This window comes from Pantherophis guttatus, chromosome 1, assembly GCF_059756535.1.
Source record: "Pantherophis guttatus breed Tessera chromosome 1, ASM5975653v1, whole genome shotgun sequence".
NCBI lineage: Eukaryota > Metazoa > Chordata > Lepidosauria > Squamata > Colubridae > Pantherophis > Pantherophis guttatus.
The window spans coordinates 157,516,282-157,531,397 of record NC_142063.1 but is presented as its reverse complement, the minus strand read 5'-3'; the positions used below and the strand labels follow the sequence as shown (position 1 = coordinate 157,531,397).

The following is a 15,116-nucleotide window of genomic DNA, read 5'->3' as shown; positions in this document are numbered from 1 at the left end:
CCCATGGGACTGGAAGTTCACAAACGGGCCATTTTCAGCCTCTGGAGGACCTCCGGGAGGGTGGGGAAGGCAGTTTTCGCCCTCCCCAGACTCCTAGAAAGGCTCTGGAGCCAGGTGAGAGAGAAAAATAGGCCTACCGGGCTACCACGTGCCAGGAGCAGGGAGGAGTTGTGCATGCATGCGCGGGGGGCACATAGAATTATGGGTGTGGGCACGCGTGTGCAGCCCCCCTCCTGGCAAGTGATAGCAAAAAGTTTAGCCATCCCTGGAATAGTAGAATCTTTTCCCAAGTGCTCAGGGTATACTTCTCTCTGTGGTTAACCTTGTTCTCATTGCCATTTTAACAATTATATAACATAAGACTCCCTATCTTGAATTAATGGAATGCAGCAAAACCCAAACCTCGTCCAGGAAGCTGTGCTGATAACGCCAGCAGCTAAATATGACACTAGAAGGGATAGGAAATACTGCAGCTGCTTTTAGCCTCCTGTGCTGAAATTGAGAAAGGAAAGGTGCAGGGACAAGAGCAGGAAATTAAAAACTTTGTCAGGAGACCTTTTGAACAAGCTCCATACATTTGGGGGGGGGGAATCAACCATTTCACAGCAGTATTTCTTTCCCCTCTTTCCATAGGCAAAGCTGGCCTTCCAAAAAGATCTTCTTAAGCCTTTGGCACCTGCCTTTCTCTCTTCTCCTCTGGCTGCCGCCGCTGCGGCAGTATCCACAGCTCTGACTCTCCCACCACGACCGTCCGCTGCTCTCTTCCAGGCTTCTGCAATACCCACAGCTCTCCTAAGGGCAGGACATGGGCCTCTCCGAGCTACTCCAGCATCTATCCTCTTTGCTCCCTACTGAATTGGGAATAAGCAAGGCATAACTTTGGCCATGTGGAACAAGGACAAAAGAAGACGAGAGCAAGATTCCCCCTCCCCCCCTTTTTTTATAAGATTTGTGTTTTTAAGATCTCGTGCTTGATTCCATCCTTAGAAAATAAGTTACAAAAACTCACTGGCAGGAATTGCAATCTAGAATCCATTTTGGGGGGAGTGTTAAATAAAGTTCAGATATCTGCTTTACAAAGACAAAAACATATTGTGCACAAAATATATCAAAGGTTCATCGATCTGTTTTAACTAGACATTATGATTTGTAAACAAGGAATGTGGAATATTTTCCTGTATGACTTGAAAAACCAGAATTGTATACATGGGTCTCTGGAAGCCAACTTGTTCATATCCTGGTGAGTAGATTCTGGTGTGCCACAAAAGCTAGATGAAGGAATTAGTTTGCTGAAAACATTTCAGTACTGGATTGCAACTTCTTATTACCTAATGTACTCCCATTCCTTTAATACGTGTCTTGTTTAGGCCTTAGTTAGTATGAGTACATCTTGTGTAACGCTGCGGATTTATCTCTCGCTTGATTTCAAATCATTTTGGTGGCAGTGCAAATATTTAGAAGCACAGCTCAGCCTTGAATTTTTCTGTTTGAAAATTTAATGTCTTTAATTTATCATTTTATTTAGAAGGACTCAGAAGTAACAAAGCCATATATCCCATAAATAAGATGATGACTTGTTTACAATTTTTATTTTATTTATTTTGCATTCAGTTATTCTCCCCCCTGCCTCGTTGCTAAACATCCACTTCAAAGACATTTCATCATTTATATGTTTACTAAAGAGATTGTGCACATTGTTCAATCAGATAATGAGCTGACATATTTATTATTCATACATATCCCTTCACACTCATGTATATACATATCTCAATTTGGTTTGCATTTCTGAACTTCTTTCCTATAGAATGATGGCTGCATACAGTTGTGGCTCCCAATGCAATAATGTACAGGAGATAAAATATTTATAAAACAAATTGTTTGTTCTGTTGATGAATATTATTATTTTAGCCTTCCAGTCTGCTTTTTCTCCCCACACCATTTTATCAACATAATTTGGGCACTGAGGACATACTGTATGTCTTGCTTGGGAAAATGAGGGTATTCTCCGAAAGCATCTTTGCTTGCAATCTGTAAAGAAAATATATTTATATTTTTAAAAGTACATTTTAATAAAATACCGTGGGAAAATAATAATATAATTTATTAATGAGAAAAAAATTCATGTGACACTCTTAAATGAGCTCTGTACTAGTAAAATGGCATTACACAGAATTTATTTTTAAAACTTTGATAACTGAATCATGGTATAGCTCACTTACATAAAACTGTACAATCACTTGATTAAATTTTCATGGGTAATGAATGACTAAAGTTATGAATACATAATAGATACTTTGCATATCACTCTAAGAAGCTTAGTATCATGGTGTGCTGTTTTTTAAGAAACAGAAATCTATAGTACTGTATACATACTTTAAGGGGTTATTTAAAAAAAGCATCTCAGAGTCCATCATTTTATCTCTTCAGTTGATTACTGAATATTTCTGGGCTAAGCATCTTTTGCTGTTCCCCTGCTTCTGGTAATCAGAGCTCTACTGCCTCTGAACGTAATGATTAATATTAAATATTAACATGATTTCTGGCAGACCACTTTTCCAATTTCCTGTTATAGTATCGAATTGAAAGATACATAAACCTAAATCTATTTGTCTGATGTGTGACTGTATTTGGCTTTGATTATTAAATCTGGGGGGGGAATCATCCTATTTTCTCAAATGGGAAGGGAAAAGTTTTGTCAATTTCCAATGGTAACTGAGGCATGGATTCCTAAATTTAAAATTTGGCATCAAATCCCACATGAAATCAGACTGTTCCAATCAGAATTTTCTGATTGTACAGACTCTGGAATAGCCATGACAGTTCTGATATCTGAGCATAATAACTAACAATGTGAAATATGATAGCCATTTTTCAAGATGGGAGCAATACTATTAGGCAAAAAAGGTAACAACAGTTCTCAGAGTATATTTTTACTAAACACAGAAACTTAACCCCACCAAAATGCAATCAAGAAATTTTATCACTCTGTTTATAAAGGGTTTGATTATATTACAAGTGGTTCTAGGTTAGGGTTATGACCACTCACTTAGCGACCATTCAAACTTATGACAATGCCGAAGGAGTGAGTTGTGGCTTCACAGTGCCCACATAGTCACATGATCACAATTAAGGCACTCAATACCTGGCTCACAATTATGATGTTGTAGCAAGTCATGTGATCCTGATTTCCAATGTTCTCTGCTGGCTTTCCTCAAGCAGAGTCGATGGAGAAGCCAGCAGGAAGACTTAGTTACATGAGGTCCTTGCTTAATGCAGCAACTGAGACTGCCACAATTGGTATTGATAAGTTGTGCAGTCACGTGACATTGTGCTTTATGACAATGTCCGTTAGTGACAGCAATTCCAGTCTCAATTGATGTTGTAAACCGAGAACTACAGTTTGTTGCAATGTAATTCAGGTGCAATTGTCTTTTCAAGCCATGCTTCATTTCCCTGGAAAAAAGTTCCATAAATAACATCTGTGTGTTGTTACTGAAATTAAATTTTGCAGTCAAGTCTTCCTTTTTATCTATGTGTGTGTTTAGAAATCCCTAAATCACATTATATACAGGGGGCTGTAGAAAAAGACAATGTCGTAATACAGAGTCTAGAAGTGTGGTGTCTAAATAAGATAAATGAAAGGGCCTTTCTAGTTTCATCATAGAGACCTATCTAGTCCTAATAATTTGAAAACTCTGAATGAACACTTGCCTCTAGTTTTGGAGCAAGTTAAACTGCACTGATAAGTGTCTATTTTGTTCTCCCTTCAGTAAAATTTTCTGCTTGGGGTCTGTAGATGTCCCTTATCAGACATGCAATAGAAAAAGAGAAACACATCCTCTATTAGATAATATGCATAGCAGAACAATATATTGATCAATACATCCAAATACTTATGGCTCCTGCTTAGGCCTTTCCATTGGTGAAGTTTGCAGGTGAAAGACCCAAAATGGGGGCAAAGGATAGCATATTATCCACCTACATTACATCATAAAAATAAAGTTTTGTTCTTCACTCTAACTCTTAGGTTCAGGTGCTAATAATTCAAATGTCTCCATGTTTATTCCAATAGTTTTAATTATATTTCGATTCTAGAAAGTCTGAGTAGTCTTAAGAGCCAGTTCTGACATACATTGACTTAATAATTGCCAAAACTTTAAAGCCATTCATTTCTCAGGAACAGACCTTGCTACTGGTTGCTACCCTGTTGTTTACACACAGCTCCTCATACCTTTACTATATTAGGTACCAGCAGGAATGTTACTACATTGGAAAGAATGTAATATTATGAACACACACTTATTTTCTTTGTGGCGGCTTTAATTCCTGCACAACACAACACAAAACTGACATTTCCAGGTACCTATCATCCCATTTGTTGTTGGGATTTAATCTCTATATGTAAACATGAGCCTGATTTGTGGTAGTTGTAACTGCATGGACAAAACCCCACCCTCTTTATATGTATTGCGCATCATCATATGTAAAAAGGAGCTGGGTTTTGTCTTCCACCTTGATTTTCTGGAAACCTCTCTTCCCCATGGACACCTCTAACACCTTCTCTCATTAGGAGATCCTAATTTTTGTCAGGATCACCAGATGCAGAGATGTTTAGTCCAAGAACCTGTTCAGGAATAGACAGACAGGAAATAAAGTGATGCTTATTATAATCACAGGTTTCTGACTCAGAAATGTGTTGCAGCAATGATGGCATTGTTGATTATCTGCAGTGTTTCCTTCGTCTATAGCTGTAACAGAATAATATTTGGGCTCCCACTGTAGTTGGTTTTTTAAAATAAAAATCCTTCTGAAAATGTTATTTAATGCCAGTTCAGGGAACTCTGTGGTGTTATTATGAGTTTCAATATCATTATACCGGGGTCATTGAGAACTACAGGTAGACCTTGGCTTACAAACATTTGTGTAGTAATTGTTCGAAGATACAACAGCATTGAAAAAAAATGACAATTTTTCATACTGAATGACCATTGCAGCATTCCTACGGTAACATAATCAAAATTTGGATGCATGGCAACTGGCATGTTTTTATAATGTTGCAATGTCCTTGGGACATGTAATCATCTTTTGCGACCTTCTGACAAGCAAAGTCAATGGGGAAGCCAGACCCGCTTAACAACCGTGTTAGTAATTTAACAACTGCAGTGATTCGCTTAGCAGCCATGGCAAGAAGAAGGGTTGTAAAATGGGGCAAAACTCACTTAACAACTTGTCTTGCTATAATAATGGAAATTTTGGGCTCAATTGTCATAAGTCTTTTTTTCCGCTTTTCTGTAAAATATGTGAGAGAGATAGAATTTTTTTTTTAAGAAGGACATTTAGGAAACCTCCCAAACACAGCTGAAATAGAAGGAAAGCTGTCCAAAAATGAAATTCAAATGGGATGGTGATATGTGGGTGCAGGAAAATATTACATTGCTTTGACAAAACAACAGCTTGAATGTTTATCTCTTATTACAACAAAGCGAGATAAAAATGTTTGAAAGCTTACAACTCCGTATTTCTTATGCAAATAAATAATTAAGTTGTTATGTACTTAAATATTTTCCTGATTATGTTTGCATGTTTCCAGTGTCTTTAATATTGAAATAACTTTTACCTCAAGCTTAGCTGGACGAATTTGTCATTGCCTTCTACTACACAGTGTGGATTGATGCCTTAGATCAGTGATGGCGAACCGTTTAGACACCGAATACCCAAACTGCCCATGCGCGCATGCCCAAACTGAAAGGTGTGTGCGTCCGTGGTGGTATTCAGCCGGTTCTGTCTGGATCATGCGAACTGGTAGCGGTGACTGCAGGAGGCTCTGCCCATCTGCCCAGACGTAAAGCCATGTGCAGAGGTGGTGCACGCGAGCGAAGCAAGCACATGCATGTGCTCAAATTTGTGAACCAGTAGGGAAGGTAAATGAATCCCACCTCTGGCGCGCAGACATGCATGCATGCCCAGCAGAGACCCAAAGACCATCTGGCCAACGGGAGGCGGGACATCCCAACACCAGCAGCACAGCAAGAGATAAGATCTTTTTCTTTCGTGAGCTTCTGTTTCGTCATTTGCAGGGAAACAGAAGCTCACGAAAAAAACACCACGGAGATCTGACCTGGGGCGATGGCGCACATGCCAGCAGAGAGGGCTCTGCGCGCCACCTCTGGTATGCGTGCCATAGGTTCGCCATCATGGCCTTAGGTGTTATTATTGAAGTGAACAACTGCCTACAACATCTTCGTATATCACTGCAATCCTGTTTGGTGCCTGCTTGCTTCTGCGGAGCAACTCGGATGGCCTGTACATCTTGGGGGACCCTGTTGAGAATATATACTCTTGATGTACATTTCTGGTGTTCTTTGCGGTGACCCAGCAAGACTTTAGTTGGTCTGAAATGCATAGCCTGTTTTTAATGACCATTTCTAGTGTAGCTTACTATGTATCAAGTTATGATGATGATGATAAACTGAGGAGGGAAGTAGTAGTAGTAGTAGTAAAAGAACAATGGAGGAAATCTGCTGTAGTTCAGTAAGGTGTTCTCTATGTTCCTTTAAACAGAATAGGTTTTCTGCATAGAAAAACATGCTTCCATCTTTTTATTTTTTAAAAGAATAAACTGACCATTTCCAGTTTGTTAAAGTGCAGTGGTTTGTACTTGACTAAATAACTATTTTCATTAATCAGATAAAAGGAATTTAAAGCATTTGCCAAGGATTTAGGTCAAAAGCAATGCTTGCATCCTTCCAGATGTCATCAGATATAGAGGATGTCAAAAACTGGATTTTGCCTCTCCAAAATATTTTTTGTAAGAGAGAAGAAGCCAGCATTGGTTTTCATACAATAGTGAACCTGTAACTTGACAGCATCCTTTATTTATTGTATTTATTCATTATTTAATTTCACAGATTTGGAGGGGGTTTTAAACGTTTGTCAAGTTTTCAAGCTGTTTGCTTTTCACAATCCTCTGTCTTTCATCCTAACACATTTTAGAAGATTGTGGTGAAGATAAAATGGGACGATTCATCATTTCCACATGTATGTTGGTCCAAACTCTTTGGAGTCCAGAACAGGATAGGTGATGCACAAAGAATTAAGGGAAACCAAGATTATTCAGTTCTGATTTATAGATGTGTTGATGCTATTTTTCTTCTTATCAGATACCCTGAGAGAATTTCTGTACCTTTGTGTTGAGCTAACTATATAGTCATAATAATGATATTTTTTTTTCAATTCAGAGTCTACTATACAGGACAGTTTTAATGTACATAGGATTACTCTTTCAGTGGCAATCACCATTTCTTCAGTTCTTGGGATTTGGCTTTGCAAAAGTTATTGAGAACTGTGAAGCAAAAAAGAGGATGAGAAACTCCATTCCACAAGGTTCAAATGGTTGTGTGATTGTCCCAATTCCCTACAAATGGTAGGGAACTAATGGTGATTTATCAATCTTTGTCATGCTGATACCAAAGAGACTTTGGATATATTATCAATTGAGACTCAGTTGTGTGGATTAGTTTCCCTAGTTGGGGTTAGTTGGACCAACTCACTACACAAAATGTATTTGGATGGGCTGTTGACATGAAATATTCTATGTGCTAGTAGTTCCCGACTCTAGGGGGTGGTGCTCATCTCCATTTCAAAGCCGAAAAGCCAGCGCTGTCCGAAGATGTCTCTGTGATCATGTGGCTGGCATGACTAAATGCCAAAGGTGCACGGAACGCTGTTACCTTCCCATCAAAGGTGGTCCCTGTTTTTCCACTTGCTTTTTTTACGTGCTTTCGAACTGCTAGGTTGGCAGAAGCTGGGACAAGTAATGGGAGCTCACCCTGTTATGCAGTGCTAGGGATTCGAACTGCTGAACTGCCGACCTTTCGATTGACAAGCTCAGCATCTTAGCCACTGAGCCACCACGTCCCTATTCATCAATCTCTACTTTTGATCTAAATATTTGAGGTTATCATACATTTTGTATGTCTAGTCCCTCTTGCTGTGTCTATCATTACTTCTTTAGAAAGGTGAAACAGAATCAACACTAAGTAATATAAATGGTCAGATTCAATTGAGAAACGGAATTGAGAGCCATAACTATCTTGTTACATAATATGGACATAAAAAGAATGTGAACTGGTAGAGAAGTTTACTTTGTCATTAATGGATTGATTGATTGATCGATTACACCGTGATACCATTTTTTAAAGACATTTTGAACTAATGAATGTGATAATGTTACAAACAGCCTGCAAGAAAAGCAGTCTAAACACTATGTAGTAAGTCCAAAGCAGGACTCAGGGAATCAATAACTGGATGCACTCAAAAATATGAAGATGGAAATTTTGTGTGGCTTTCCTGATCTTCCTGTGGCAGATCAGTAAAATGATTCATATTATCACTTCCAATTGGAAGCCATCTTGAGTCCCAGTTAGGATACACAGGTGTATAAACTTAGAGCAGCTAAAGTTGAAGTTAGGAGGAAATAGTTGTAATGGATCCTGGATTTTCTTAACAAGAAGGGGTGAACTGATTCAACAGCTCATACAAATATTAAAGCATTTTTACAACAATGAAAATGTCTTACATGGAATAGAGAAAAGCAGAGAAGGTTTCAAAAAAATTTTCTGGAGAGGGAAAGATAACCATCAATGTTACATATAGGTGATATTGAACTTGCAATTGTTTTAAGATTATGTTTAGGAATTTACAGAATGAAAATGTCCATGAACTCTAACAATTTAATAGTGGTAAATGTAAATGACTATTTCTTCAGAAAAGAAAAGAAAAAAGATGGATGGATGGATGGAAGACTAGTTACGTGTGTGTTTGTATCCCACTTTTATTAAAAATAACTCAAGGTGGAAAACATCCTCTTATTTTCCCCTAAACAACAACCTTGTGAGGTGGGTTGGGATGAGAAAGACAGACTGGCTCAAAGTCACCAACCTGGTTTTCCTGACTGAGGCAGGACTTGAACTCATCGTCTCCTGCTTTCTAGTCTGGTGCCTTAACTACTAGACCAAACTGGCTCTAGGTTTTGCTGTTGCTCAGTCACTGGGTTGTGTCCAGCTCTTCCCGATCTCATAGGCCACAGTATGCCAGGCTTCCCTGTCCTCCACTGTCTTCTGGAGTTTGTCCAAATTCATGTTCATTGCCTCAGTGACACTATCTAACCATCTCATCCTCCACCATCCTCTTCTCTTTTCACCTTCAATCTTTCCCAACATCAGGGTCGTTTCCAATGAGTCCTCTCTTCTTATTAGATGGCCAAAGTATTTGAACGTTGAGCTTCAAAATCTGTCCTTCCAAAGAACAATCAGGATTGATTTCCCTTAGGATTGACTGATTTGATCTCCTTGCAGTCCAAAGGACCCTCAATTGTCTTCTCCAGCACCATTTTGATACTGTCCATGAGGTTTTCTTGGCAAGGAAATTGGAGTGGGTTGCCATTTCCTTCTCCAGTGGACCATGTTTTGTCTTTAAGCTTGTATTTAATCTAATTGTTTATTCCTAATGTAGCCATGTAAATTCTGTTGCATTCTCAGGCCATGGAAGAAAAACAAAATCAAACCGGGGGGGGGGGGGGCAATTCAACTATATTATTTATAATGGATCCATTCTGTATACAAAGAATCATTTGATACTTGAAAACCTATTTCTACACTTCTTATCGGATCAAGCCAGCTAAACACTCATTCATTGTGTGTCTCTGTGTCTGTATGTGTAATAAATGCTAAAGAGGAAAACAAATAGACTAATGAGATGGGGGGAGAGGGAGTTATATTTTCCAATTTGCTATCTATGCCCAATCATATCATGTGTTCCCTCTTGTCCTTCACTGGATTATTGCTGCAATGACAGGTGGGGAAGGCTAGATTTCGTATTCATCCCAAAACTTCTTTCAAATACTTTTATTTCAAGTAATATAAATATGGCATTTTTAATTTGTAAGCACTTCGTCATTTCCCCTGAAACACTTAAACAACAATTGATCTGACCATTGTGTAATAATGATCTGTCCCGCGGAAATAATGAGATACAGGAATGGGAATCACTGGGCTTCAAATATGAAATGTACATACCGAGAAACAAATATGTACAAGGCGGAAACATTAGATTGTGTGGGAAGGGTATTTATTAACTTAAAGACAAGGTGACCTCTGGTTCATGTCTGGAATCTTAAATCCTATCCAGCTGTAGACCTATTGAGTAATAGATGATGCCCTCTGTTGGTTAGAGTTGGATGTGCTAATGGGATTAGACTTGATTTGAAGCCAGATTGGGGAACCGGTGATCCTCTAAATCAGGGGTGGGGAGCAATGGCCCTTTTATGACTTGTGGGCTTCAACTCCCAGAATTCCTGAGCCAGCCTGCTTGAATTGAAGTCCACAACTCATAAAAGGGCCATTGCTCCCCACCCCTGTTCTAAGTGTTTCTCATTGTTGAACTACATACCGTATTTTTCGGAGTATAAGATGCACCTTAGTTTTTGGGGAGGAAAATAAGAAAAAAGCTGATTGGCAGGTAGATCGGCCTCCTGGAATACCCCCAATCAGCTGTTCCCAGAGGTGAATTTTAGCACCTTGGTTGTGAGTTCTGTGCCTTGCTTTTTTTTTGCTTTTTTTTTCTGCCTCTGAAACTTCTGAAACTCCGTTTCAGAAAAACTTTCTTTTCTGCTTCTGAAAGCCTCCGAAACAGAGCTTCAGAAAAAAAGCCTCTGAAGCTCTGTTTGGGGGCTTCTTTTCTGAAGCTTTGTTTCTGATGTTTTTTTCATCCTCTGAAACCTCCGTTTGAGAAGCTGGGCGGGGCTACATTTGGAGTATAAGACGCACCCCGATTTTCACCCTCTTTTTTGGGGGGAAAAAGTGCATTTTATACTCTGAAAAATACGGTAACTACTAGCAACTTTAACCAGCATGGCCAAAGGCAAAGCATGTTACAAGTTGAAGTTTACACAACACCTTATTCAAACTAACCATCATAAAATCTAGATGTTTTATGTACCTAGATAATTAGCTGCATGCAAAGTTTGTACAGATGCTGGGTCATAAGCAGAAATATCATCAAGTACTTGCTTATGCCCTTTATTTAAAAAAAAAAGAAATTTACCATTCAAGCTCTACTCCCTGCACTAATCTCCTTTTCCTACATATTACCGCCTGTATCCTGATTCTTAACCCTTTGTCCAATTATTTTCCCCATATGCATGCTCACATGTCCCTCATATATCTCCATATGCTTACATTTGTTTTCATTGTTACATCTGTTTCATTCTTTGGCCATACAATCATTCAATTGTCAGTGGTTCATAATAGGCTGGGTCCTGTCTGTTCTGTCCCTGGAATCTGATGAGATGGATATGGGAGATGCAACGAGTTCAAGGGAGTTGCCTAGGAAACAAGCAGCTGTCGCCATGATTGTACCACTCCCACCTTCCCAAACCTGCCTTTTCCAGTAGACCGGATCCTCCAGTCTTAGTTACTGATTACTGCACTGCACATTGAATATGAGACTGTTCAATCATATTAGAAGCTAAAATGATTCGTAGCCTTTGTTCTTGGCTGTCTCCTCCATTTGGGGAAATGGCCAAGCTAGTGAATGACTGCTGCAAAGAACATGACATTTGCAAATTGAAGAACTGTGTTGGCAGCGAGATTACTAAAGAAAGAACTTACATTAAAATAAAATAAAAAATCTCCCACAAATATTTGATTTTACTCAAAAGGCTGAATCAGCTACTGTATATGCAACATTAGCCATTCAGGATCAATATATATGGAGCTTATTATAGCTGAGTCTACAGTTAGTGCTTACATTTTTCTTGTTCATTTGAACATATTATTGTAAAAGCAGAGACTCTCTGGCGCCAGTTTCTTACCACAAGAATATATCAATTGATCAACAAGTTCCCAATATTTTTTTTGTCTATTTATTTTGCATAAATTGAATGCTTTTTGAAATTAATAGCAATCGGTTCGTCTTTTGGTTGTTTCTGTGTCACCCAGACGTGCAGTTCCAATGAGGTATAAACTATCCCCCATGAAAAATAGCAGAGATGTATACTATGGATCATAGCAATCCTAGAATATTTTTATTGATTGATTAAGAAAATTTATATGGCCACCCAACTCACTTTCAGTGACTCCAGGCAGCTTACAAGGATAAAACCCCAGTACAAAACTAATAACCCCCCAACTCCTATATACATAAGCATATAGGAATCTTTAACCCAAAGATCTAAATAGGTTTATAAGGCTGCTGTCAACTCGCGAAACAAGTTGGTTTGCAGCAAGGAGATTGCACTTCAGTCAAAACAAAGCACATTCCAGCTCGCAACGTCAAGGCCATCTCCACGGAGACCCACAGTGGCTGGAGGGAGGGACTTTTACAACCCATGAAATTGATTCATTGGGGAATATGACTGATGAATAACTTAGGGGGGGGAGAGAGGGAAACAGTGTCAGAGCCAAGGCACGAACTAAGTAACATCAGTTGGCTTCACTTGGTTCGTGCCAACATGGCGCTCCTAATAAATAACTGGATTTCTTTTGAAGCTTGACTTGAGGTTCATGATTTAAGTAGGGCATCGGTTGGAACCCTGACAGCTGCTACATATAATATAGGACAAGTATGTGAATGTTTTTGGCCGTGGGATTTCATGCTTTACCCAAAGCCCTTTCTTTCACCCATGTCATTCAGTCACCTTCATTTTCTGATGTGGATAGAGTCTCCCTGGGACTTTTTCTGCCTTTCCACTGTGGGAGAGACTGAATGAAAGACATGGCCCTTGGGATTCTGCTGCTGCTTATTTGGAGTGCCTTCAAAAAGCACCATCTCTCAGAAGCCGCCAGATGCCATATCCTTCCAGAGCAGGGGTCTCAAACTCACAGCCTGTGAGCCAGATGTATCCCACGCTGGCCAAGTCCACACCTGGTTTAGCGAAGGGGGAAAAAGTCGCAATAAATGATGTGGCGACGCCGTGATGACACAAATTTGACACCCCTGTTCTAGAGAAAAGAACCTTCAGAGTAAGCAGTCTCAGAACACTCCATGCAATGCTCGGGATCCTGACTAGTGAGTCTGAGCCAGAGGTGGAATCCTGACTGAACGTATATTACTTAGAACAAAAGTTGCAGGAATTCTTAGTTGCATGGAATGGCCCTCACAAGTCCGGGGCTTACTCAAAAGCAAGCCCTTATTCCCAAGTAATTCTTCCGATCATGATTAGCCATGATTAACAGCTGGGCGAAAGCTACAGAGATAGATGCATAAGAACTTTCACTTAGGAAGAAACCAATGCTATTGCAATGTGTTTATCAAGCTTCTTGGTGAATCTTAAGAACTGGTCTGATCTTGAATTTGGGCTATTTTGTATCTGGACCCTGTCTTTCTTGTTCACAGCAGTACTGAAAATGGAAATTCTATTTCACTTTGACACTGAAAGGTTTAAAGGGAAATTAACTGACCTGTTCATCTAGATAAAGGACAGAGAAAATCGAAGCCCAAGAAAATCAAATGCCAAGGAGCCAATCGGGAAGGTGAATTTCTTTTCTCAGATGAGCTTTTGAAATAAGAGGTAGACAACTACTGCTTTTCCTTTGGCTTTGAGGATTGTGTTTTCTCCTCTAAGGTTGGGTGAAGACAGGTGAACCTTCCCACTCCTAACACGGGGAATAGAACTGGACCTAGTAATCTGATCTGTATGAGCTTGTTCTAATGCAGTGATGGTTAACCTTTTTGCCATTGCGTGCCAAAAGCAGGGGGGAGTGCGGGGGGGTTGAGCGCATGCATGCCGACACCCATAATTAAATGTGCCCGCCCCCCGTGCATGCACACATGACCCCTCCCTGCACTCCCCCCGCTTTTGGCACACAATGGCCCGGTGGGCACAGTAGGCCTGTTTTTTTGCCCTCCCCAGGCTCCAGGCTTTCTAGGAGCCTGGGAGGGCAAAAACGGCCTTCCCCACCTCCCCACCACTGCCCATTTCCTGATTTCTGGTGGGCCCAAAAGGCCCAAAAATCAGCTGGCTGGCGTACACATGCATGCTGCAGCTGAACTAGGGCAATGCTCGCGTACCCACAGATATGGCTCCATGTGGCACACGTGCCATAGGTTCGCCATCATGGTTCTAATGTATTTGTGGTTGGGTGAAATCTCAGAGCAAAGAGCAAAGCAAGTCCTGTGCTGATTGAGATCAACCTCTACAGAAAATCAGTAGCAGAATGGATTTCTCTGAAGTAAAGATGCTGATAGCAGTTCACCTCCTTGACTTTCTCCAGTCCAAGAAAGCTGTAGAGTGCAACAGGATTGTAGCCTGCTACTCTTGCTTAGGTGTTCAGTCTTTGGATGATCTCCTAGTGTTGTATCAACTTTCACCATTTTCATTGACCTGCTGTTGCATTTGATGTGTGACCTGTATTCAGTTGTTTGACCTTGCTTCTATACTGATTAGCTCGAAGTTCTTTAGACAGACACTATCTTATGCTTATGTCTGTGGATATTCTCAGTCATCCAGGTCATGGTTATCCCAAAGGTGCTTTTTTCAAGAGGCAACTGGACTTTCTGTTATTTCTTTGAAGTTGTTTCACTTGTCATCCAAGAAGTTTCTTCAGCTCTGACTGGATGGTGGGGAATGGAAGGATTTATACTCCTTGCAGACAGCTGATCATTTGCATTCTTTTTACAGAGTTGTTGAGGCCACCTGGAGGTTTATCTCTATCATCAGGGTCACCTGAGTGGTGCAAATTGGTGTAGAACTCTGTAAAAAGAATGCAAATGACCAGCTGTCTGCAAGGAGTATAAATCCTTCCATTCCCCACCATCCAGTCAGAGCTGAAGAAGCTTTTTGGATGAGAAGCAAAACATCTTCAAAGAAAAACCAGAAAGTCCAGTTGCCTCTTGAAGAAAGCACCTTTGGGACATCTTATGTTTTTGTGACTATAAGACCAGTGACATTGTGGGAGAGTGTTGGAGGCTTTGGATTTGAAGCTGTCCCCTGTGATATGGTCCTTTGGTGTATCCTGCTGTTTGTCTTTAACTAGGAGAGCCTGATACCAGTTCAGACCATATAGATGCCAATGTTGAGAAGTTTGGATTAAACATATGATTTATTTTATTTTATT

At 40.0% G+C, this 15,116-nt stretch overlaps 1 protein-coding gene across 3 annotated transcripts in view; it reads left to right on the top strand.

The window, feature by feature from the left end:
* ZNF385B (zinc finger protein 385B) overlaps positions 1-5,553 on the top strand; it is a 267,317-nt gene extending 261,764 nt beyond the window's left edge. For all 3 annotated transcript variants that reach the window (XM_034428666.3, XM_034428674.3, XM_034428691.3), the window contains one exon: positions 634-5,553. In XM_034428666.3, coding sequence (XP_034284557.1) covers positions 634-855 — 222 coding nt within the window. In that variant the 3' untranslated portion in view covers positions 856-5,553. The remainder of the gene's footprint in view (positions 1-633) is intronic.
* Positions 5,554-15,116: the final 9,563 nt, after the last annotated feature.